We start from the raw sequence: 21,972 nt of genomic DNA on the forward strand, positions 1-21,972 counted from the left end.
CAGTGCTGGGCACAAAGCACTGTACAAGGGATAGGGGGAGGGCTGCCAGATGGGGCATGCCCAGACTCCACCCCGGCCATTCACAAGACAGTGCTCCAGTGGTCTACCCTGGCCTGAGTCTAGAAGGAATGAGAGGCACCAGTTAGAATAGGCAGGAGGGTGACAGGCAATCCACTATGTGAGCAGAATCAGAGGGTGGGAGGGCAATGTCTTTTGAGCAGAGTTGAGCCATGGTCTGGAGACCCAGGTTAGGGCACTGCTGTGACTTCTTTACCACCTTCTCTACCTCAGTTTCTCCCTAGCTCTGAGGGAAGGGACTGGGAATTTTGGAGGTTTTATGGGTCATAGTGATGATAATAATAATAATAATAATAAACAATATTGGTATTTGTTCAGCACTCACTGTATGCATGGGACTAAATGCTAGGATAGATGCAAGATAACCAGATCAATCCCTGTCCCAAGTATCCTTCACAGTCTAAGAGGGAGGGAGAACAAATATTTAATCTCCATTTTACAGTTGAGAAAACTGAGGCACAGAAAACTTAAGCGAATGGCCAAGGCCACACAACGGGCAAATAAGTGGAAGAGTTGGGATTAGAAACAGATTTCCCAGGAGACTCTTCTGCCTCCCCTAGAGTCTTTGTCCCCCACTCAGATACCCCAACACCATGAACAAAGCCAACTTTCAGACCCCACTCCCAAGTTGTTGAGGCAAGGGAATGGCTCTGATGACCTCTCTTGGTCCCCTGCATTCAAGGGCCATCACCAGTTCTCTCTCTGAATATAGCTAGCCCCTGGAGAGGGTCTCCTCAGCCCCCACCCTCTCCCTTCTGTTTCCCACTCTTGACGTGCTATTATATCTGCCAGAGTTGTGCCTGACAACCGTCTCTCGGCTCCCAGGTCTGCTGGTGCGTGAGGTCCAGATTGAGGTGTCCCGCCAACAGGTGGAGGAGCTGTTTGGGCTGGAGGACTACTGGTGTCAGTGCGTGGCCTGGAGCTCTGCCGGAACCACCAAGAGCCACCGCGCCTACGTCCGCATCGCCTGTAGGTGCTTCTCGTTCTCCGTGGGCCTTTGGGGCTCCGGTCCTCGGAGTCCCCTTCCAGCTCCATCGTTCCAGCCACATCCTCCCCCTCCTCAGGCCAACCCCCCAGAGGTCTATTTTCCCAGAAGCCCCTTTCCCCAGCTCCTTCCCTCCTGGATCCTGCCCCAACCACCTAATATGGGCCCTGGTCCTTCCAGCCCAGGCCCTGCCTCATCTGCCCTCCGGGGGCATGGGTCCATCCCGTGGAGTAACCTGCCCCCTGGTGGTGGAAGAGGGCTGAGCTCACCTCCCATTCCTGGCTCTCCAAAGGATCCAGCAGGCCCATTTTCTGCTGGGCCTGGAGACGGGTGCCTCCTCACCTCTCTCCTCTCCCCGCCCCACATTGTGGCCTCATGGGCTTCTCCCTCCCCCAGACTTGCGGAAGAACTTCGACCAGGAGCCCCTGGGGAAGGAGGTGCCCCTGGAACAAGAGGTCCTGCTCCAGTGCCGCCCTCCGGAAGGGGTGCCCCCGGCTGAGGTAAGGTCCCCACATCCGGCTGCCACCCTGCATGGGTGCCTGCCGCCCGAGGAGTTTGCATTGATAATAGCCCCATCTTTGCTTTCAGAGCTGAGCAGACACCAAGCCTCTTCCCCTTCCTGGGGTGGCCCTGGAGTTTTGAGTGGTAGCCAGCACCACTCAGACAGTGGCCTTCCAGGGGACAAAACACTTCCTCTTTAGACCTCAGTTTCTATTTAGGGAAGGGGGTAGGAAGCAGGGTGAGTGCACATGTAGGCATCTGGGTAGGGCTAGGAAATCGTCAGAGCTCAAAACTCCATTTGTCTGGACTTAAGGACAAATTTATTTGTCATTTCTTCTTCTTTGAGAGCAGGGATCATGTCTACTAACTCTATTGTGCCTTGCACCCAGTAGGCACTCAGCAAATATTATTAACTGATCGATTGACTATCTAGAGGAAGGGGCCAGGCCCCCTCCAGCTCTCCTCTGCAGACCCCTTCCCTACCCTACAGGGCTGCTCCCAGAGGCCTCCAGCCCCTCAGCCATGTGCTTGGTAAATTGGAGTGAAGAGCACACACACTGCTGGTGAGATAGAGAGGTAGATTAACCCCATCTGCACAGACGGATCATGGCCATGATGGATGGGCCCACAGTGAGGCCGTCGGCTCCCATTACTCAGCAGGAATGTTTATTTTGGACAGTGGATCTGTTATTCTGACATCTCATTGCACATTTAACCTCAACACCTGTTCAGTCTTCCTGGGCTCTGCAACAGCTTCTGTTTTGGCCACGAGCTCCATAAACTCTCTCATAAACACTCTCTCTCTCTCTCTCTCTCTCTCTCTCTCTCTCACCTAAAGTCATGCATACACATGCAGGTAAAACACCACAATGCAGTCACCCATCACTGTGCACAAACACATGTGTTTACATACTTTTTGTGGATTTTGGCACACAGATAGATGCAGGAGTAATAAGGCATAAATAAAATTGATTCTGCTCCCTTGCCTGTCTTCTCATCCCCCTTCAGTGGCTCTTTCCTTCTCACCCCTGGGGGTTGCAGAAGCCCAGGGCTGGCCAAGGAGGGGAGAAGGGAAGTTAACTGCTGGGCTCCCATTAATCTGGACTGTAAGCTTGTTGTGGACAGGGAGTGTCTTTATTGTTATATTGTACTCTCCCAAATGTTTAGTATGGTTCCTTCCACACACTTAGCACTCCATAAATACAATTGAATTGAATTGAATTGAATTACTGGTTGCCAGACAAGGCTTCCAGACATAAGAATCCTGGACTGGACCTAACTTCAGAGGACCCCCAAGGCCTGATGGGAAGCAGACAACCACTCTAGCCACTCCTGCACTCCCACTGATTATCCCCCATACCTCCTCTTTCCACCCCGGGACCTGCACTCAGAGAATCCTCCCCATATGCAACCCCTCTCAAAAGCACACACTCTTAGCCAGAAGCTCGTGTGCATACTCAGATAAAACACACCCTCACGCGCACACACATGCATATACCACACACACATACACACACACATATGCACACAATCCTACAGTCAGGCACACCACTTTTCTGGTCTAAACCTGCCCCTCCAGGTTTTCTGTGGTTGTAATTTCTCCAACACCGTCCCTCCCTCTCCCTGCCTCCAAACCCTTTAAGGCTCACCTGGGTCTGTGCCAGGCCTGATTTACCCAGTGGCCCCCAAGAACTTTCCTCTGACCAAACAAGGCAGAGGTTTGTTAACCCAACGGTTCCAGCCTTCCAGTATGCCTTCCAGAGCACTCCCCCATTCCAAGGAGTTGCAGACTCTAGACTGTAACCTCCCCCTCTAGGCTGTAAGCTCACTGTGGGCAGCGAATGTGTCTGTTATATTGCTATATTGTACTCTCCAAAGCACTTAGTACAGTGCTCTGCACACAGTAAGCACTCAGTAAATAATGGTGGTATTTCTTAAGAGCTTATTATGAGCCAGGCACTGTATTAAGAGCTGGATACAATTGACTGACTGACTGATTGACTGATAGACTTCAGAGTCTACCCTGACGGCACCTCCCAGCAACCCAAGCCCCAACCTCAGCCCTGGAAGCAAGCAGGATTCAGTTTGTCTAGCTCAGCCTTTTTAATGGTATTTGTTAACTGCTTACTATGTGCTAGACACTGTACTAAGCTCTTGGGTAAATATAAACTAATCAGGTTGGACACAGTCCCTGTCCCACATGTGGCTCACAGTCTTAACCTCCATTTTACAAATGAGGAAACTGTGGCCCAGAGAAGTTAAGTGACTTGCCCACGGTCCCACATCAGACAAGTGGTGGAGCTGGATTAGAACCCAGGTCCTCTGATTCCCAGGCCCATTCTCTATCCATTAGGCAATGCTGCTTCTCTTATAGGAGGAATGCAGCTGTTGAATTAGGACCCATTCAGTTCCCTTTCTCAGCAGTGTGAGCAGGATTCTGGCACTGTGTAACTTTCTTTTGGAAAGGTCTAAACATATTTCACTTAGAACTAATGGTAAATAGGGAAATTAGGAGGTGATATGGAGAGAGTAGAGTGTTTGAAGGATTCAGTATTACAAAAACCTGGTCTTTTCCTTCTCTAGACTTTATTCATTTCTCTCAGGAACCAGGGTTTTTTATGGACTGTTAGGGCCCTCTGCCCCCTTCAGAACCCCAATCAGAATAAATGCTTCCTTCCTTCCTATCTTCCTTTCTTTCTTCCTTCTTTCCATTCAACTTCTTTCTCCAGTTCTGGCCCGAACCCTGCTCCCAATCCGGTCCTGGTTCAGTTTCCTGTGACCAAACCAGAATGATGAAACAGGCAGTGGTCTGGGGTCTGACAAGTTGGAAATTAATGTTCTGTGTCTGGTCTCTGTCCTTAACAAAACTTCATTTTAGGATTTGCTCCCTCCCAGGAAAATACTTCCGTAAATCAATTAATCATTCAGTCAACCAAAGGTATTTACTGAGGGTTTCCTCTGTGTTGAGCACCATACTCAGTTCTTGGGAAGAACAAAATTGTCAGAAGACCGAGTAGCCCTCGAGGAGCTTGCAGTTTAGCAGGGAGGGATCTCCCTAGATCTTTGGGAGGATTAAAAAGCCAAACAAAATCTACAGGATACTTAAGAAGGCCTGATCTCCAGTAGAGTTTTTAGAGGTGAACATCAGCCAGCTCATCTCCAGGTGGTCTTGGGATCAGAGTCCCGGATGAGGTCATGGCTTTTACTCAGCATGCTTCCCAATCACAGGCCCCGCTCCGTGTCCCCCCACCTAACAGCTAGTCAGATTGTCACCCTGCTGTTCCGCTGTCTCCTCCCTTCGCCCTCCCTGCTCTCCCTCTCCCGGGCCGGTCACCCCCAACCCCCATCCCCTCCAGGTGGAGTGGCTAAGGAACGAAGACATCATCGACCCATCCCAGGACACCAACTATCTGCTCACCATCGACCACAACCTCATCATTCGCCAGGCCCGACTGGCGGACACCGCCAATTACACCTGTGTGGCCAAGAACATTGTGGCTAAGCGCCGTAGCACCACGGCCACCATTGTGGTCTATGGTACCTTTGTCTTTCCTCCTCTTGCAGGTGGGGGAGGGGGTGCTCTGGGGCACCTGAGCTCTGGGGGGCACCTGGAGGGAGGCTGAGATGTGCAGAAAGGCGGTAGGGGGCCGACTTCACTGGATTCCCAGACCCTCATCCTCCCGGCAGAAGGCAAACCCTGCCTCCAGAGCTTTTGCCTCGAACAAACCCAAGTCAGCTAGAGCATTCCCAGCATCCATTGGATCCCAGTTGGGCTTGACCCCTCTGAAGGCTGGGAGGAGGTGTTGATGTGGGGGAGGGAGATGGGAGCCAGGGCCGGAGGTGGGGCTGAGTCACCGATCCCTCCTCTCTGCAAACCACACTCTGTCGGCTCCTGTCTGCCCGGATCCACCCGGGCCTGGATCCCGCTGGCAAGATGAACGTTTCCCTGGAATTCAGCGGAGGTGGACACCCCACCCCCACCTTCCCTTGCTGTGGCTTGGTGCCCCAGGGGGCGAGGGCGAGCCCCACACCTGTGACCAGGGGAGCGCCCTGCTGTTAGTGGGGACTTGCAGGAAGTCCTGGGGTTTGTTGGGGAGGGGCATGTCCCAACTTACCCTCCCCTGGTGTGTGAACACCAGCCTGAGGTGTTTCACATGGTCTTCTGCCCCCCTTCCCCGGAGAGGCCCTCCCATGGCCCACCCCGGCAGGACCGGAAACCTTCAGCAGCCTTCCTCTCTCCTTTCCTCCCTGTCCACAGTGAATGGAGGCTGGTCCACATGGTCAGAGTGGTCCTCATGCAACAACCGCTGTGGGCGCGGCTGGCAGAAGCGCACCCGAACCTGCACCAACCCGGCTCCGCTCAATGGTGGCACATTTTGTGAGGGCCCAGCTTTCCAGAAGGTTGCCTGCACCACCATGTGTCCAGGTAGGAACCGCCTTTTGGGGCCCCAGATCTAGGGGGACAGGGTCCTCCTTCCTCCCAACATTTCTTCTCCCCCTATTGCCCTGGGGGAGCCCCCAGACCTGACCCCAGGAGCTCCTCTTGCTCTTACCCAAGACCCGGATCCTGGGCCTGTCAGGGCAGGGCACCACCCCATCTGCCCCCATTGTTGGCTCTGAGAATTGGCTCCCTGGGGCCATGAGGTTCCCACCCTCAGGTCCAGTGAAACCATGGATTGGACAGCCCACAATGCCAAGCCCTCCCAATGCCCTCCTGAGTCCTGCTTAGGAACCCAGGGAAACTATCCTGAGTCCAGGTTCCACCCCGGGGCCCCATCTCCTTCGGAGAGTCCAGCTCCGGGCCCATCCACTCTTCCTACAAAAGGACCCTGCTCCCCATCCCCCTTTCCCTGACTCAAATCCCCATCCTTCCCCTAATCTTGTAATGAATTGTTTTCTCTTTGTCATCTGTGTTTGACTTGGGATGTGTTGATGCTTCTGTGTTTGTCCGATGGTGGGTTTGTCCCTGTGTATGTTTGTGGGTGGATTCATTTTTGGGTGTTTCTTGCATGGTTGGGTCTGGGGGCGTGTGGTGTGTGTGTGTTTGTGTGTGTGTGTGTGTGTGTGTGTGTGTGTGTTTCACAGTAGATGGAGCCTGGACTGAGTGGAGCAAGTGGTCAGCATGTAGCACAGAGTGCACACACTGGAGGAGCCGGGAGTGCACGGCCCCAGCTCCCCAGAACGGGGGGCGGGACTGCGGCGGCCTGCTGCTCGATTCCAAGAACTGCACTGACGGCCTGTGCATGCAAAGTGAGTCAGAGTGGTGGGAGGCTGGGTTGGGGGGGGGGTGGGGGGGGGCAGGGGTGTCGGAGGAACTGGCGGGTGGGCGGGGAGGGGGGCGGGGGGGCGGGAGGGAGGGAGGGAGCAGCCCACAGCCTAGGTCTATGTGGTGGCTCCCCAAAGCCTGCTCCTCTCCCCACAGGAGAGTCAGTGGTATTTATTGAGTGCTTACTGTGTGCAAAGCACTATACTGAGTGCTTGGGAGAGTACAATATCACGATTAACAGACACATTCCCTGCCCACAATAAGCTTACAGTCTAGTGGGGCGAGGGGAAGTCTTAGCCAATCAGTTACAGTGGTGCCAGGCTTTAGGCACTGCAAAATAGGGGCTGCAGGGGCTCACACATCTCACCCCCTCTTTGCCATTCTCATCGCCATCATTTGCACCCTGATCATTTTTTTGGTTTCACTCTATTTTCCCTAACAGATAAGAGAGTTCTAAGCGAACCCAAAGGTGACCGTAAGTTTCCATTTCATTTCCATTCTCTTTCCTTGTGCTGGCACTAGTATTCCTTGAATTTTCCCTGTACAGGAAGGGAGAACACAGTTGTGAGGGAAGGAGAAAGGGAAGTCTCAGAGGCTCCTGGGGGGAGGAACCTGCAAGTGCAGAGCCCCCACCCCATATTGATTTTCTTTATTTCTTTGGTTGCTCAGTCTTTGGAGCCCAGGAAATACAGACTAGGCTGGCAGTAGGGAGAGGGCCAAGAGGGCAATGGAAAAAGAGAGAAAAGTGGGTGGTTTTCAGGGAGGGAGTCCATAAAACACAGACCAGGCCAGCAGTGGGGAGAGGGCCAAGACTGCCCTGGAAGAAGAGAGGGAAGTGAGTGGTATTGGGGGAGTAAGTTTCAGTCTTACTCAGTGGTGGGTTGGGATGCTCTACTTCATCCTTAGAGAAGCAGCATGGCTCAGTGGAAAGAGCACGGGCTTTGGAGTCAGTGTTCATGGGTTCAAATCCTGGCTCTGCCAATTGTCAGCTGTGTGACTTTGGGCAAGTCACTTAACTTCTATGTGCCCCAGTTACCTCATCTGTAAAATGGGGATTAAGACTGTGAGCCCCCCATGGGACAACCTGATCATCTTGTAACCTCCCCAGCACTTAGAACAGTGCTTTGCACATAGTAAGCACTTAAGAAATGTCATCATTATTATTATAATTGTTATTATCCTCCTCCTCTTGATGACTCCTTCCTCCTGTCCATCTCTCCTGTCCCCTCCATTGAGGGAGAATGGTTTTAGTTCCTGTGTAGTCCTCTTCCCCCATTGGAAAAGAGGGAAGGAGAGAGGGAGTCCTGAAAGGGTATGAAGTTGGCCTCTTCTGAGGCCAGAAGGAGGAAGGAAGAGCATCAACAGGGGCTGGCCCTGCCCTTGATGACCGGGTCTTCATCCTGACTCCCGGGCCACTTTCTTCCTGCTCTTCCCTGGGTGGCCGAGATGGTTATTGCCCGCCGCTGAACAGGGGGGGCCACACTGTCTGGAGAGACATCTTCATGGACAGTGAGCTTCAGTTCAATCAATCAATCCATTGTATTTATTGAGTGCTTACTCTGTGCCGAGCACAGTCTAACAGTGTTGGTAGACACATTCCCTTCCCACAAGGAGCTCACAGTCTAGAGTCCACTTTCTAGTCTCTCGTGCTTAGTGATAGATCCCTGAACCTCAAGGTTTAGGAGAACCAACTGTCAGGACCTGGGCCCAGGGAGAGAGGCAAAGTGATAGCGTGAAAGAGAACAGAGCCCCAATCCTGGGTCCCCTAACCCTGGTGTCCATCAGACAGAGGTCTGCAGAGACTGGCAGTCTCAGGCCACCCCCTGCCTTTCCAGGGGGCCAGCTGGGGGAACGGTCCCATCCCCATGAATGGCCCCGCAGCTACAAAGCCCTAGCCACCAGTTCACCCGGCGGTCATTCAGCCGCAGTAGTCCGATGCTGCTGGTTGGCTAAAATTAGCAATAGTCCTCACACATCCAGCACACTGTGGGGGTGTGAGAGAGTGGGCAGCTTGACTAATTAGTGGTCGTTAATCAACCAGAAGATAATCAAATGTGAACTAAACACTAAATAAAAAAAGAGATCATCTGTGGTGCAGAGCTGCGCCCCCTCCCCAACTCCTATTTACAGTCCTCAAGCTGGATGGAAGAGGCTTTCTGGTCCCCTGTTCCCTGTTCCCCACTCTCTGAAACCACCCCCTCCAAAAATCCCAAAGAAAAGAGCAGATGCCCAGTATACCCTGGCACTGGGCACTCATGGCAGGTTAGAGCAGGGAGAGGTGCAAAATCCTCCCACTCATCTCCTTGAGCCAATCCCTTTGTGAACTTTGAACTCCAGAATCTTGGGTCCTGAGGACCCCAAATTGAGGGGTGGCTGTGCTAACCCCTGCCAAACCTAAGAGTTCATTCATTCATTCATTTATTCAGTCATATTTATTGAGCGCTTACTGTGTTCAGAACACTGTACTAAGTGCTTGGAAAGTACAATTTGGCAACAGATAGAGATGGCCCCTACCCAATAATGGGCTCACAGTCTAGAGGGAGGAAACAGACAACAAAACAAAACAAGTAGACAGGTGTCAATACCATCAAAATAGATAAATAGAATTATAGATATATACATATCATTAATAAAATAAATACAGTTAGGGCTGGCAGTCAGATTCCACCCCCAGCTCTCTCGTCTTGGGGGTCTTGCTTTCCCTGGATGACGAGGCCCAGATGTTTCCCGCTACTCCAGGCAGGGGCAGCATCTGGTTAAGGACACTTTCTGGCCCTGAGCTGACTGACTCCCTACATATCTTCTGGCTTGGGGAGGAGGGCAGGAAATATCATGTGGATTGAGAGGAGGGAAAAGCCCTGGAGTGTTGAGGAATGGGGGGGGGGGGGGGACGGGGGGACGGACGGATGAGCCCATCCCTCCCTAATCCCTCTCCCTCTTCCCTGCTTCATTGTCATGCACCTTATCTCATTCTGCATCCTGCCATCCTTCCTCCTTCCCCACCATGCCAGTCTGGCTCTCCCTCTTCTCAAATCCCTCCAGAGAACCAGCATTCATTCATTCATTCAATTGTATTTATTGAGTGTTTACTGTGTGCAGAGCACTGGACTAAGCATTTGGGAACTACAAGTCGGCAGCATATAGAGACGGTCCCTACCCAACATCAGGCTCACAGTCTAGAAGGGGGAGACAGACAACAAAACAAGACATGGAGACAGGTGTCAAAATCATCAGAACAAATAGAATTAAAACTATATGCACATCATTAAGAAAATAAATAGAATAGTAAATATGTACAAGTAAAATAGAGTAATAAATCTATACAAATATATATACAGGTGCTGTGGGAAGGGGAAGGAGGTAGAGCAGGGGGATGGGGAGGAGGAGAGGGAAAAGGAGGCTCAGTCTAGGAAGGCCTCTTGGAGGAGGTGAGCTCTCAGTAGGACTTTGAAGGGAGGAAGAGAGCTAGCTTGGCAGATGTGTGGAGGGAGGGCATTCCAGGCCAGGGGAAGGCCGTGGGCCAGGGGTCGACAGCGGGACAGGCAAGAACAAGGTGCAGAGAGGAGGTTAGCGGCAGAGGAGCGGAGGGTGCGGGCTGGGCTATGGAAGGAGAGAAGGGAGGTGTGGTAGGAGTGGGCAAGGTGATGGAGAGCCTTGAAATCGAGTGTGAGGTGTAGATTGACAGGCAACCACTGGAGATTTTTGAGGAGGGGAGTAACTTTCCCAGAGTGTTTCTGCACAAATATGATCCGGGCAGCAGAGTGAAGTATAGACTGAAGTGGGGGGAGACAGGAGGATGGGAGATCAGAGAGGAGGCTGATGCAGTAATCCAGTCAAGATAGGATGAGGGATTGAACAAGCAAGGTAGCAGTTTAGATGGAGAGGAAAGGGTGGATCTTGGTGATGTTTTGGAGGTGAGACCCACAGGTTTTGGTGACGGATGGGATGTGTGGGGTGAATGAGAGAGCAGAGTCGAGGATGACACCAAGGTTGCGGGCTTATGAGACTGGAAGGATGGTAGTGCCATCTACAGTGATGGGAAAGTCAGGGAGAGGGCAGGGTTTGGGAGGGAAGATAAGGAGTTCAGTCTTGGACATACTGAGTTTTAGGTGGTAGGCAGACATCCAGATGGAGATGTCCTGAAGGCAGGAGGAGACATGAGCCTGGAGGGAGGGAGAGAGAGCAGGGGCAGAGATGTAGATATGGGTGTCATCTGCGTAGAGATGATAGTTGAAGCTGTAGGAGCGAATGAGTTCACCAAGGGAGTGAGTGTAGATAGAGAACAGAAGAGGACCAGGGACTGACCCTTGATGAACCCCTACAGTAAGGGGATGGGAGGGGGAGGAGGAGTCCACAAAGGAGACTGAGAATGAATGGCAGGAGAGGTAAGAGGAGAACCTTCTAGACTGTGAGCCCACCGTTGGGTAGGGACCGTCTCTATATGTTTCCAACTTGTACTTCCCAAGCGCTTAGTACAGTGCTCTGCACACAGTAAGCGCTCAATAAATACGATTGAATGAATGAATGAACAGGAGAGGACAGAGTCTGTGAAGCCATGGTTGGATAGCGTGTTGAGAAGATGGGGGTGGTCCACAGTGTCCAAGGCAGCCGAGCGGTCGTGGAGGATTAAGATAGAGTAGGAGCCGTTGGATTTGGCAAGAAGGAGGTCATTGGTAACCTTTGAGAGGAAAGTTTCGGTGGAGTGTAAGGGCGGAAGCCAGATTGGAGGGGGTCAAGGAGAGAGTTGGCATTGAGGAATTTGAGGCAGCGGGTGTAGATGACTTGGCATCCCCTCCCCACATCACCGCCAGGCCCCCCACCACCTAGCCCCCTCGGTACTCCATTCAGTCTTACTCAGGGATGGGCTGGGATGCTCTACTTCATCCTCCTCCTCCTGACAACTCCTCTCTCCTGTCATTCTCCCCAGTGATGGAAGCCACAGGGGACGTGGCTCTCTACGCTGGGCTGGTGGTGGCTATATTCGTCTTCCTGGTCATCCTCATGGCCGTCGGGGTGGTCGTGTATCGGCGTGGCCGCCGGGACTTCGACACGAACATCACTGACTCATCTTCTGCCCTTACCGGTGGCTTCCACCCTGTCAACTTCAAGACTGCCCGGCACAGTAAGGAGTGGGGCAGGCCCCATGGAGCCAGCTGGGGAGGGAGCTGGGGGTGGCGTGGAGGGCAGGAGTCCAAGAGCCAAGATCCAGCAGGGACACTTTCAGCCCTACCCCATTTTCCCAGCCAGGGAAGAATCTGTCCATGCTGCCAAACCACGTGACACTGGGACAGGCTGGCCTCTTAGGCGAAAGTCTCAGTCAGTCTGAAGGGTGCAGGAAACTAGGGACTCCAGGGGTTTGACGGTGGTCCCAGGGCTGAACCTCCTCAATCCAGTTCTCCTGAAGCCAGACTTGCTTCGATCAAGCCCAGTCCAATCCCTGCCAGGCCTCCAGGTCCTGGGTTGGCCCATTTTGGAGGCCCCCACGGGATGATTGGATAGACAGTCATCTGTCTCGGACAGCAGCAGTGCCAGGGAGCTGAGAGGAACAGTGTCTGGTTTGCCCTGCTGAAACCCGATGTTCCTTCTCACATTTAGGGATCCATCCCCAAACCCCCTACTCTGCATCCCTAACTTTCCTGCTATTTATGGTAGCTCAACCAGGAATCTCTCCAAACCCTCCTGAAGCCATCAAGGCTTCAGGCCCTGTATCATCTCCTTTTTTTATGGTATTTGTTAAGCGCTTACCATGTGACAGGCACAGTACTATGTGCTGGGGTATTTACAAGCTGATCAGGTTGGACACAGTCCTTGTCCCACATGGGGTTTATAGTGTTAATCCCTATTTTACAGATGAGGTAACTGAGGCACAGAGAAATTGTGACTTGCCCAAGGTCATACAGCAGACGAGTGGTAGAACTGGGATTAGAACCCAGATCCTCTGACACCCAGGCTCTTTCTACTAGGCTATGCTGCTTGCCCTCCTCAGGGAACAGATTCCACACATAATCCCCTGCTGACCCGAGCACCCCAAGCAGCCCCAAGACGAGGCTTGACAGTTCCTCTCCCTTTGGGAGATGGAGGCTCCCTTAGTTGCACCCAGGGATGACAGAAAGGGATGGATCCATCAATCAATCAATAATATTTATTGAGCACTTCCTGCGTGTAGAGCACTGTACTAAGCACTTACGAGATTACAGTGCAGTAGGAGTTGTTAGACATGATTCCTGCCCACAAGGAGCTTATGGTTTCTTGGGGTAGGCAGATTCTCCACCTCTAGACTGTGAGCTCACTGTGGGCAGGGAATGTATCTGTTTGTTGTATGGTACTCTCCCAAGCGCTTAGTACGGTGCTTCGCCCACAGTAAGCACTAAATAACTATGATTGAATGAATGAATGAACATTACAATAAATTGCAGGTAGGGGAAGTAGCAAAGGGTAAAGATGCTGGTTTAGAGGCCAGTGAGGTAGGTCCGGGGGCCACTGGGGGATCTCCCATCTTTTTCTGCACTCTGAATGTGTGCCCCCACCCCCTCCGGCAGACAATCCCCAGCTTCTGCACCCATCCATGCAGCCGGACCTGACAGCCAGCGCCGGCATCTACCGCGGGCCCACGTGTGCGCTGCAGGACCCCGCCGACAAGATCCCCATGACCAACTCGCCCCTGCTCGACCCCCTGCCCAACCTCAAGATCAAGGTGTTCAGCACCCCCGGGGTCCCTGGCCTGCCTGACGGGGCCGACTTGCTGGGCGGATTGCCCTCGGGACCCTACCTGGGAGAGGAACAACCCTTCCTGAACATGCGGAGCAGGACACTGGGCTCGCAGACCCTCCTAGGCCCCCCCAGGGAGCATGGGCTCGGTGCCAGTGGGACCTTCGGCTGCCTCGGTGGACGACTTACCATTCCAGACACAGGTGCGGCCTAGGGTAAGGGCGGGGGACGTAGAGAGGGCAGCAGAAAGGGCAGCCCCATGACATTGTCACACACCAGGACATCACCCAGTACCTCCAGTTCTGGTGGCCAGCCACCACCACCCAAAGTGTGCACCGTAGGACCCCACAGATAAAGAAAGCCCCCATGATCCACCCTCCCCTGCCCTACCTCAAGATGGAGGTGTCCGGCTCCTCGGCCATCTCCTTCAGTCCTGTCCTGCCTGATGAGCTGCTCTGCTGGACCTCTAGCCACACTCACACCCAACTTGGCCCCTCTCCCTTTTCCAGAGGATCATTCCCCCCTACTTTTCAGAAGGATAAGCTGAGGCTCGAAAGGGGGGAAATTATTCAGGGCTCTGAACTAGGTGCTTCTATACCCACTCTGGCAACTGGACAGAAGAGGTCCCCAGGCAGCCTCTCTGTGACAGGTCCTGCCCCCCACACTCTCCAGGGGTTTCTTACAGTTGCCCAGGAAAGGACCCCCACCAAGAAATGACCAAGCGTAGGCAGTGTTTGGGCAGGGGGCCGTGGTTGGGCTCCTTCGATCTCTCTCCCATTCTCCCAGGGATCAGCCTGCTGGTGCCCAATGGGGCCATTCCTCAGGGAAAGTTCTACGAGATGTACCTGATCATCAACAAGGCCGAGAACACCCTGTGAGTAGTCCGGCTCTGCTCTGGGATCTCTTGGACCATCAGTGGATAGGAGAGAATCAAGGAAAGAGAGGAGAATGTTAGGCCAAAGCTTAGGGCCTCCCAAAGGCCCCTTGTCATATAAGTCCAGAAGACATCCTCTGACTACAAAGTTCTTTGTGGGGGCATGGTCACTTGAGGCATGCCCAGGGTCGCTCCAAGTCACCACGATCACTCCAAGAAACTCTTCCACCACCCCACCCCCCACCCCCACCTCGTGGGACCAAAAGAGGCCAGGGCAGAATTGCTTTATTTTCCTCAAATCCTGGCCTCTCCCTCTCCAAAGCTGAAGGACTGTGCTCTGCCTGTCAGTCCAGCATCCCAGGTGCCCAGGCACAAGAGGTCTCTGGGCAGCCAGAGTGCTCCTGCTCCCCCTTGGCCATTGCAGTGCTCCAACACTTCCCCTGTAGCCACCAACCCAGGGATGCTGGGAGGCAACCTCACCAGACAGCCACCTACCCGTCTGATGGACGAGAAAGACCAAGTCAGGAATGGTGGTTGTTCCCGGACCCTGTAGTAGGAAAGCGGAGGTTTACGGACTTCCCAGTGGGATCCCACGAGCTTGAAAGAAGGCGAGCTACAGGGTGGCCACATTCCATGCCCGGAGAGTGGAGGTGCCGGGACGCAGGGCCCTCCTGACCCTGAGCTTTCTCTGCCGTCACCCTCAGCTCTCCTGTGGAAGGGACCCAGACAGTATTGAGCCCCATGGTGACCTGCGGGCCCACCGGCCTGCTCCTGTGCCGCCCGGTCATCCTCACCATCCCTCACTGTGCGGACGTCAGCTCCCCGGACTGGATTTTCCAGCTGAAGACCCAGTCGCATCAAGGGAGCTGGGAGGTCAGTAGTGCCTGAAGTTACTCTCCCCAACTTCAAAGCCTTATTGGGGGCACCTATCTCCCAAGAAGCCTTCCCTAACTAAGCCCTCCTTTCCTTTCTCCCACTCCCTTCTGCCTCACCCTAATTTGCTCCCTTTATTCTTCCCGCCTTCCAGTCCCACATGACTTACGTACATATTTGTAATTTATTTCTAATACTGTCAGTCTCCCCCTCTAGACTATAAGCTCGATGTGGGAAGGGAATATACTTGTTCATTATTATAGTGTATTCTCCCAAGCTCTTAGGACAGTGCTCTGCGCACAGCAAGCTCTCAATAAATACAGTTGACTGATTGAAAGAGGAAAGAGGAAGTGAGGACAGGGGGCCCAAGAGGGGCTGGACCAGACGGATGGGCTGTTGGGGAAAATGAGACTGACCAGGCATGACCAAGGTGGTTCTGAGGCACCAAGATCACTCCAACGTGCCCTTCCTCCACCCCACTCCCCACCCCCACCTCGTGGGGCCAAATGAGGCAGTTGCAGAACTGCCTTGTTTTCCCAAAGTCCTGGCCTCCCCTGTCCAAAGCTGTCCAAAGACTAGTGCTCTGCCTGTAAGTCCAGCATCTCCTGCAACAGTTCATTTTTCTACCCCTCATCCCCATCCACTTCGCCTAAGCCAACCCAGATGGATCGGTTCATCGGGATCCCCAGGATGGGAAGCTCCTCAGCTTTCCTTGGCCACCCCATCCCGGCATCAGGAAGTTCTGTGAGAACAGCCAGCTGAGATGCCCTGAGGAAAGGACTGGGAACCAGTCCCGGCTCTCTGGTGCTCAGAGTCCAGTCTGCCCCAGGTGGGATGGGCCCCATCAGCTCGGCATTCTCTCCCGCTTGAGCAGGAAGTTGTGACGCTGGGCGAGGAGACCCTCAACACTCCATGCTTCTGCCAGCTGGAAGCCAAGTTCTGCCACACCCTACTGGACCAGCTGGGCACCTACGTCTTCGTTGGGGAGTCATATTCCCGCTCTGCTGTCAAGAGACTCCAGCTAGCCATCTTTGCCCCCGCCCTCTGCACCTCCCTGGAATACAGCCTCAGGGTGTACTGCTTAGAAGACACTCCGGATGCACTGAAGGTGGGTGGAGACCCCCCCAAAGCCCGAGCCTTGGGATCCCTTGAATGATCAAGAATAGGAAACACCATGAATTTATAAGGACCTTCTGTTTTTCTCAACTTGCTTTCTCGTAACTTAACCTCACAAACTTCCTGTGAAGAGGGGAGGGAGAGCAGGTATTTTATCCATATTTTACAGGTGAGGGAACTGAGTCCCAGAGAGAGAGGTTAAGTGACTTGTTCAAGGTCACACAGCATGCAAGTGGCAGAACTGCCAGTCCTGGCTCTTTCCACTAGATTTGCTGCCTCCCAGGGCTTTGGGCCTTTCTTGGGAAGGGTGGTTGTCTGTTGGGCCCCTGTTGGCCCTCCCTCTCCAGCTCTCCCTTCTCTCTGGCCCCCCAGGAGGTGCTGGAGCTGGAGCGGACACTGGGGGGGTACTTGCTGGAGGAGCCCAAGCCATTACTCTTCAAGGACAGCTACCACCACCTGCGGCTCTCCATCCATGACATCCCGCACACCCAGTGGAGGAGCAAGCTACTGGCCAAATTCCAGGTGAGGGGGTCAGGGCACGGCCACGGTGTGGCTGGCAGACCCAGGGCGGGGGAAGATTCCTGATTCTCCCCATCAGCCTCTTGCTCACCAACCCAGCACTTCACATCTGGCACACCACCACTCTCCCCATATACAAAACCCTGTTATAATAACATCTCTTCCAGGAGGCCTTCCCTGATTCATCCCTCATCTTTCTCACCCTGTCGCCCATCCCCCCAGCACTTCTGCACTCACCACCTTTGTTGCACCTATGTGTAGATCTTTCAACTCTGTTTTTCACCCCGACTAGTAATTTATTTTAATATCTGTCTCTCCACTACACTGTAAGGTCTTTGAGAGCAAGGATAGTGCCTATTAACTCTATCATACTTTCCCAAGCCCTCAGTACAGGTCTCTGCACCGAGTAACTGTTCAATCAATGTTATTGATTGAGTCCCATCAAAGATGGTTGAGGGCACACCAGACCTCCATGCCTAGATTGTCGCTGCCCACGGTTAAAATAATAGTGTCTAGCTACTTCATTGCAAGTTCTGGGCCTTGATTCTTTGATCCTGGTGTTTGCTCTGCCTCCTTTGCTGTGTCAATGGGGGCAGGGGACCAAGGGTCCATTTCTACCTGAGGGAGGGACAGGGGTGGGAAAGGATCTCAGGGTCCAGCCCTTTCAGCCCTGGTGATTCCTCTACCCCGGTAGGAAATTCCCTTCTGCCACATCTGGAGTGGCACCCAGAAGGCCCTGCACTGCACCTTCACACTGGAGCGGTTCAGCCTGGCGTCCTCCGAGCTCACCTGCAAGATCTGCGTGCGGCAGGTGGAGGGGGAGGGACAGATATTCCAGCTGCACACGACGCTGGCCGAGGTGAGCAGGGTGGAGTGGGGGTGGGGAAGGACAGGAGTCCAACTGCACAGGATGCTGGCCGAGTGGAGCAGGGGTGGAGAAGGGCAGGTAGTCCAGCTGCACAGGACACTGGCCAAGGTGAGCGGAATGGAGCAGAGGCAGGGAGGGTGACAGCACAGGCAGGGCCAGGAGAGGTCCCAGCCCATTCACCATGCAGGGAGAGGCTGGAGAAAGAGTGAGCCATGAGTGGTCCCATGGACCATGGAACTCAGAGGAGGAAGCGGCTGTAGCACCGTCCCAGGCCCTGCAGGGCTTTGCTGAGGGCAGGGATCAGTCCGAGTCTGAGGGGTCAGTGGGGAGCATCAGGGAGGGTCTTCTTCTTAGCCCAACCCCAATCCCTTGCCCCACCCCGGACCTTCCTCTTCCAGACAGCTGCCGGTTCTTTGGACGCCTTCTGCTCAGCCCCAAGTATGTCCGGGGCCACCCAGCTGGGGCCACACGCCTTCAAGATCCCCATGTCCATCCGCCAGAAAATCTGCAATAGCCTAGATGCCCCCAATTCCCGGGGCAACGACTGGAGGCTGCTGGCCCAGAAGCTCAGTATGGACCGGTAGGTGTCAGCCCCTCCCTCTGCCCCTCCCCCCATAACAAGTCACCCACCTCCTACGGGGTGAGCCAGCCTTCCTTCCTAGGACTCAGTCTCCCCCTTCACCCTGCCTGTCCTCAGTGGCCTCAACATTGAGAAGCCACATGGGCTAATGGAAAAAGCACAAGCCTGGGAGTCAGAAGAGAAGCAGCGTGGCTCAGTGGGAAGAGCCGGGATTTGGAGTCAGAGGTCGTGGGTTCGAATCCTGGCTCTGCCAAGTGTCAGCTGTGTGACTTCAGGCAAGTCACTTAACTTCTCTGTGCCTCAGTTCCCTCAACTGTAAAATGAGGATGAAGATTGTGAGCCCCCGTGGGACAACCTTGTCACCTTGTAACTTCCCCAGCACTTAGAACAGTGCTTTGCAGATAGTAAGCACTTAATAAATGCCATTATTATTATTATTATAAGACCTGGGTTCTAATCTCTACTTGCTGTATGACCTTGGGCAAGGCACTTAACTTCTCTTGCCTCAATTCTCTCAACTGTAAAATGGGGATTAAATACTTGTTCTCTCTCCTACTTAGACTGTGAGTCTTATGTGGGACAGGGACTGGGTCCAACCTGATTAACTTTTACCTACCCCAGCACTTGAAACAGTTTTTGACACATAGTAAGCACTTAACAAATACCATAAAAAAAACAAATGCTTTCAGAATTGCCTACATTTGGGCAAGCTCACAAATTTCTTGGTTAGAGCCATTGAGACTGATCTGCCCTCGGGTCAGGTGAGGGAAGTGGTGCCAGGGATGTCAAATGGCTTACTCAAGGTCACAGCCTACATGGGGAGGGGAAAAAGGGGATGGAAAACAGGGGTTCCATATCCAGAGTCCTTTGTTCAGGGTAACCTCTCTGTTTTCTACCCACCCCATCTTATCTACCCCAGAGCAGACACACCCACATACACGTGTGGCAGTGTGCACATACTTTGCCCTAAAGGCCTCGAGGGTTCCCTGACCCATCTCTCCTCCCTTCCCAGGTACCTGAACTATTTTGCCACCAAAGCCAGCCCCACTGGGGTGATCCTGGACTTATGGGAAGCTCTGCACCAGGATGATGGAGACCTCAACACTCTGGCAGGTGCCTTGGAAGAGATGGGCAAGAGTGAGATGCTGGTGGTCATGGCAACAGAAGGCGACTGCTGAGACGGTCCCCAGCTCCCTGGATCCTGATGGGTGTGTGGGACCCCTGAAAAAAGACAGATGGACTTGGGGGTGGATGGGTGAGAAGGAGGAGGAGGAGAAGGAGGAAGAATGCAGGCCATGCCAGGGTCAGTTACCTCTCCTCCAACAGGGCACAGGGCTCAGAAGAAAACAGGAATGGGGAGACTATCTCTATATCCTCCAATCCCCTCTTCCTTCTCCTCCTCCTTTTCCTCCAGGTCTCTATCCTCCTCAGAGATGACACCTGCAATTGGCAGGAGATCCAAGCACCCCTGGGCACTCTCTCCCCAACCGCTGTCCCCGCCCCCACAGCCGTGCTCAGCCAGAGATCTCTAGGTGTCGGGTTAGGGTATCCTGCATTATAGATCTCTTCCTCCTCTTTCTCCTTTACCCTTCTCCTTTGACGATTCAGACTGCAATCTAGACAAACTGCTTTATCCTGTCCAAAAAACTCCAAACAGCTAGAAAGACTAAGAGAAGAAGGACTAAGAAAAACAATCCACAAGAAAAAAAAGAGGAAAAAGGAAACCAGTTTCTTAGGAAACGCAGATTATTTATTATCCAGATCTTTGGATGAACCCTTTTTAAGAAAAAAAAAAGAAAAAGAAAATGAAAAAAAAAAGCCGAAAGTTGAAAACCGTTTTATTGAGCGGTTGGAAGGAGTGAGTGTGTGGAGGCTGGGTGGGAAAGTAGGTTGCCTGGTTCTAGCGTAAGTGTGGCACCAAGGGTAAGAGGCAGAGAGAGGCAAAGGAGAAATCCCCTTGTCTGCGACTCAGACTCAGCAGCTGTGAAATGCACCTGGCAGGGAATGTTTGAGAATGCCGGTCACGGGGCAGAGTGGGATTAAGCCATTTGCTATCTGTGGTAGCTCTGAATGGGCCAACTAGCCGATCCACAGCTCTGGCCACAGTAGCCAGTGGCCCAACAAGCAGATTGGAGTGTCTCTGCAGAGGAGGGGAAAAGGAGTTGGTCAAGCATGCTGTGGCCAGCTTCTCTGCAGATAAACAACCCTGCTTCCTCTTTGGATGTTGGGATCTCTGTGTGATAGAGCCTGGGGCACAGGTCTCCCTTCCTGCCACTCACGAGTTTTGTGGGCAGTGGAAGAGAACGGGGCCAGCCCACCATCCCCCCCGTCCTTTGGCCATGACTCCCAGGTGACTCGTCTGGCCTGGGACTCTGGACTGAGGAAATATCCGGGCTCCCCTAGACTCATCCATCCAAGATAGTTTTTCCTCTGCACCTCCGCCCCCACCTGGGTGTGCTGGGGGCAAGACCTTGGGCGTGCTGCAGGGAACCCCTGGGGAAAGAGCTAGTGGGGGCGGGGAGGTGTGGGGAGAGACCGGCTCAAAGCCCATGCTCTGTTTTACAAGCCTAAGATTGGCAATGCTAACCAGAGCCTCATCTTTCCCAGCTCTGATCTCTGCTTCCCCCATGATTCCCTCGCCCAAGCTCCTCCCCAGGGTAAGCCCACTCTTGCAGGGAGGTGACAGTGCCAGAGGGTCTTTAATCCCAGGTGGACCATCCCTCCCCTTCAGTCCAGCCCACCCTCCCCCTGCCCATTGGATTCCCATCCTGAACCTATGGGGAAGGCGTAAGTACGGCTGGGAGGAGAGGTGGAGAGCCGGTGGGCTCTACTCCCTTCTGGATCAGGCTGGGCTGTCCCTTTCTCCCTTCTGAGCCCACCTCAGAAGAGCACCTGGAAATCCAGCCTAGGCCCCGGCCCCTCCCTCAGAGCCGCCCGGGACCCCTGCCTTCTGGCCCAGATTTTGTTGGATCCCCTGGCCCAGCTGGCTAATTACCCGGTAATCGCCTGGTATTTATTATTTACAGGGCAATAAACAGAGGAGTATTTCTGCCCTCCAACCCGAGTGCGAGAGCTACACGGTAATTAGTTCTGGGGCTGCTCACTGCTATTATCCAGGAACCTGCGGGAACACGTATTCCTGTGCAGTTCTTGGGAGCTGGCCCCAGTGCCCCAAACCCAGAGCCCTTTGAAATGCTGCTAATTTAAAGAAGGTTTTGGTTTTTTATGGTGCGTGGTCCTGGCTGGTGTCTGAGTCTGTGCCGCCACTGCCGCTGTTGCAAAAACATGGCCGTGGGTTTGGGGTTTTATTGCCATTCTCACCAAAGGCAGCTGCTGGCGGTGGCAGAGGGGAGCTGAGGGTGGGGAGATGTGGGGAATGGGGCAGCATCCGGCTCTGAAACTGGCTGCCTCTTCCTTCCCAGGCTGGGATGGGACCAGGCCTGAACAGAAGAGGGGGACTAGGGCTCTTTGGGGGGGGGGGGGGGGGGGGGTGTGTGTGTGTGTGTGTGTGTGTGTGTGTGTGTGTGTGTGTGTGTGTGTGTGTGTGTGTGTGTGTGTGTGTGTGTGTGTGTGTGTGTGTGTGTGTACACACACACACCTATCA

The 21,972-nt window shown here is 53.6% G+C and overlaps 1 protein-coding gene across 4 annotated transcripts in view; it reads left to right on the plus strand.

The window, feature by feature from the left end:
- Window positions 1-21,715, plus strand: part of UNC5B (unc-5 netrin receptor B) — a 118,223-nt gene extending 96,508 nt beyond the window's left edge. For 2 of the 4 annotated variants that reach the window (XM_038744018.1, XM_038744016.1), the window contains exons 3-17: window positions 904-1,047; window positions 1,460-1,563; window positions 4,921-5,101; window positions 5,823-5,990; window positions 6,650-6,814; window positions 7,273-7,305; window positions 11,758-11,952; window positions 13,370-13,741; window positions 14,325-14,412; window positions 15,117-15,285; window positions 16,160-16,393; window positions 16,774-16,923; window positions 17,615-17,779; window positions 18,187-18,368; window positions 19,381-21,715. In XM_038744018.1, the coding sequence (XP_038599946.1) occupies window positions 904-1,047; window positions 1,460-1,563; window positions 4,921-5,101; window positions 5,823-5,990; window positions 6,650-6,814; window positions 7,273-7,305; window positions 11,758-11,952; window positions 13,370-13,741; window positions 14,325-14,412; window positions 15,117-15,285; window positions 16,160-16,393; window positions 16,774-16,923; window positions 17,615-17,779; window positions 18,187-18,368; window positions 19,381-19,546 (2,516 nt within the window). In that variant the 3' untranslated portion in view covers window positions 19,547-21,715. The remainder of the gene's footprint in view (window positions 1-903; window positions 1,048-1,459; window positions 1,564-4,920; window positions 5,102-5,822; window positions 5,991-6,649; window positions 6,815-7,272; window positions 7,306-11,757; window positions 11,953-13,369; window positions 13,742-14,324; window positions 14,413-15,116; window positions 15,286-16,159; window positions 16,394-16,773; window positions 16,924-17,614; window positions 17,780-18,186; window positions 18,369-19,380) is intronic. The other 2 variants (XM_038744015.1, XM_038744014.1) reach the window with 2 other exon arrangements.
- The last annotated feature ends 257 nt before the right edge of the window (window positions 21,716-21,972 follow it).

The sequence above is a fragment of the Tachyglossus aculeatus genome, chromosome 3 (genome assembly GCF_015852505.1).
Source record: "Tachyglossus aculeatus isolate mTacAcu1 chromosome 3, mTacAcu1.pri, whole genome shotgun sequence".
NCBI lineage: Eukaryota > Metazoa > Chordata > Mammalia > Monotremata > Tachyglossidae > Tachyglossus > Tachyglossus aculeatus.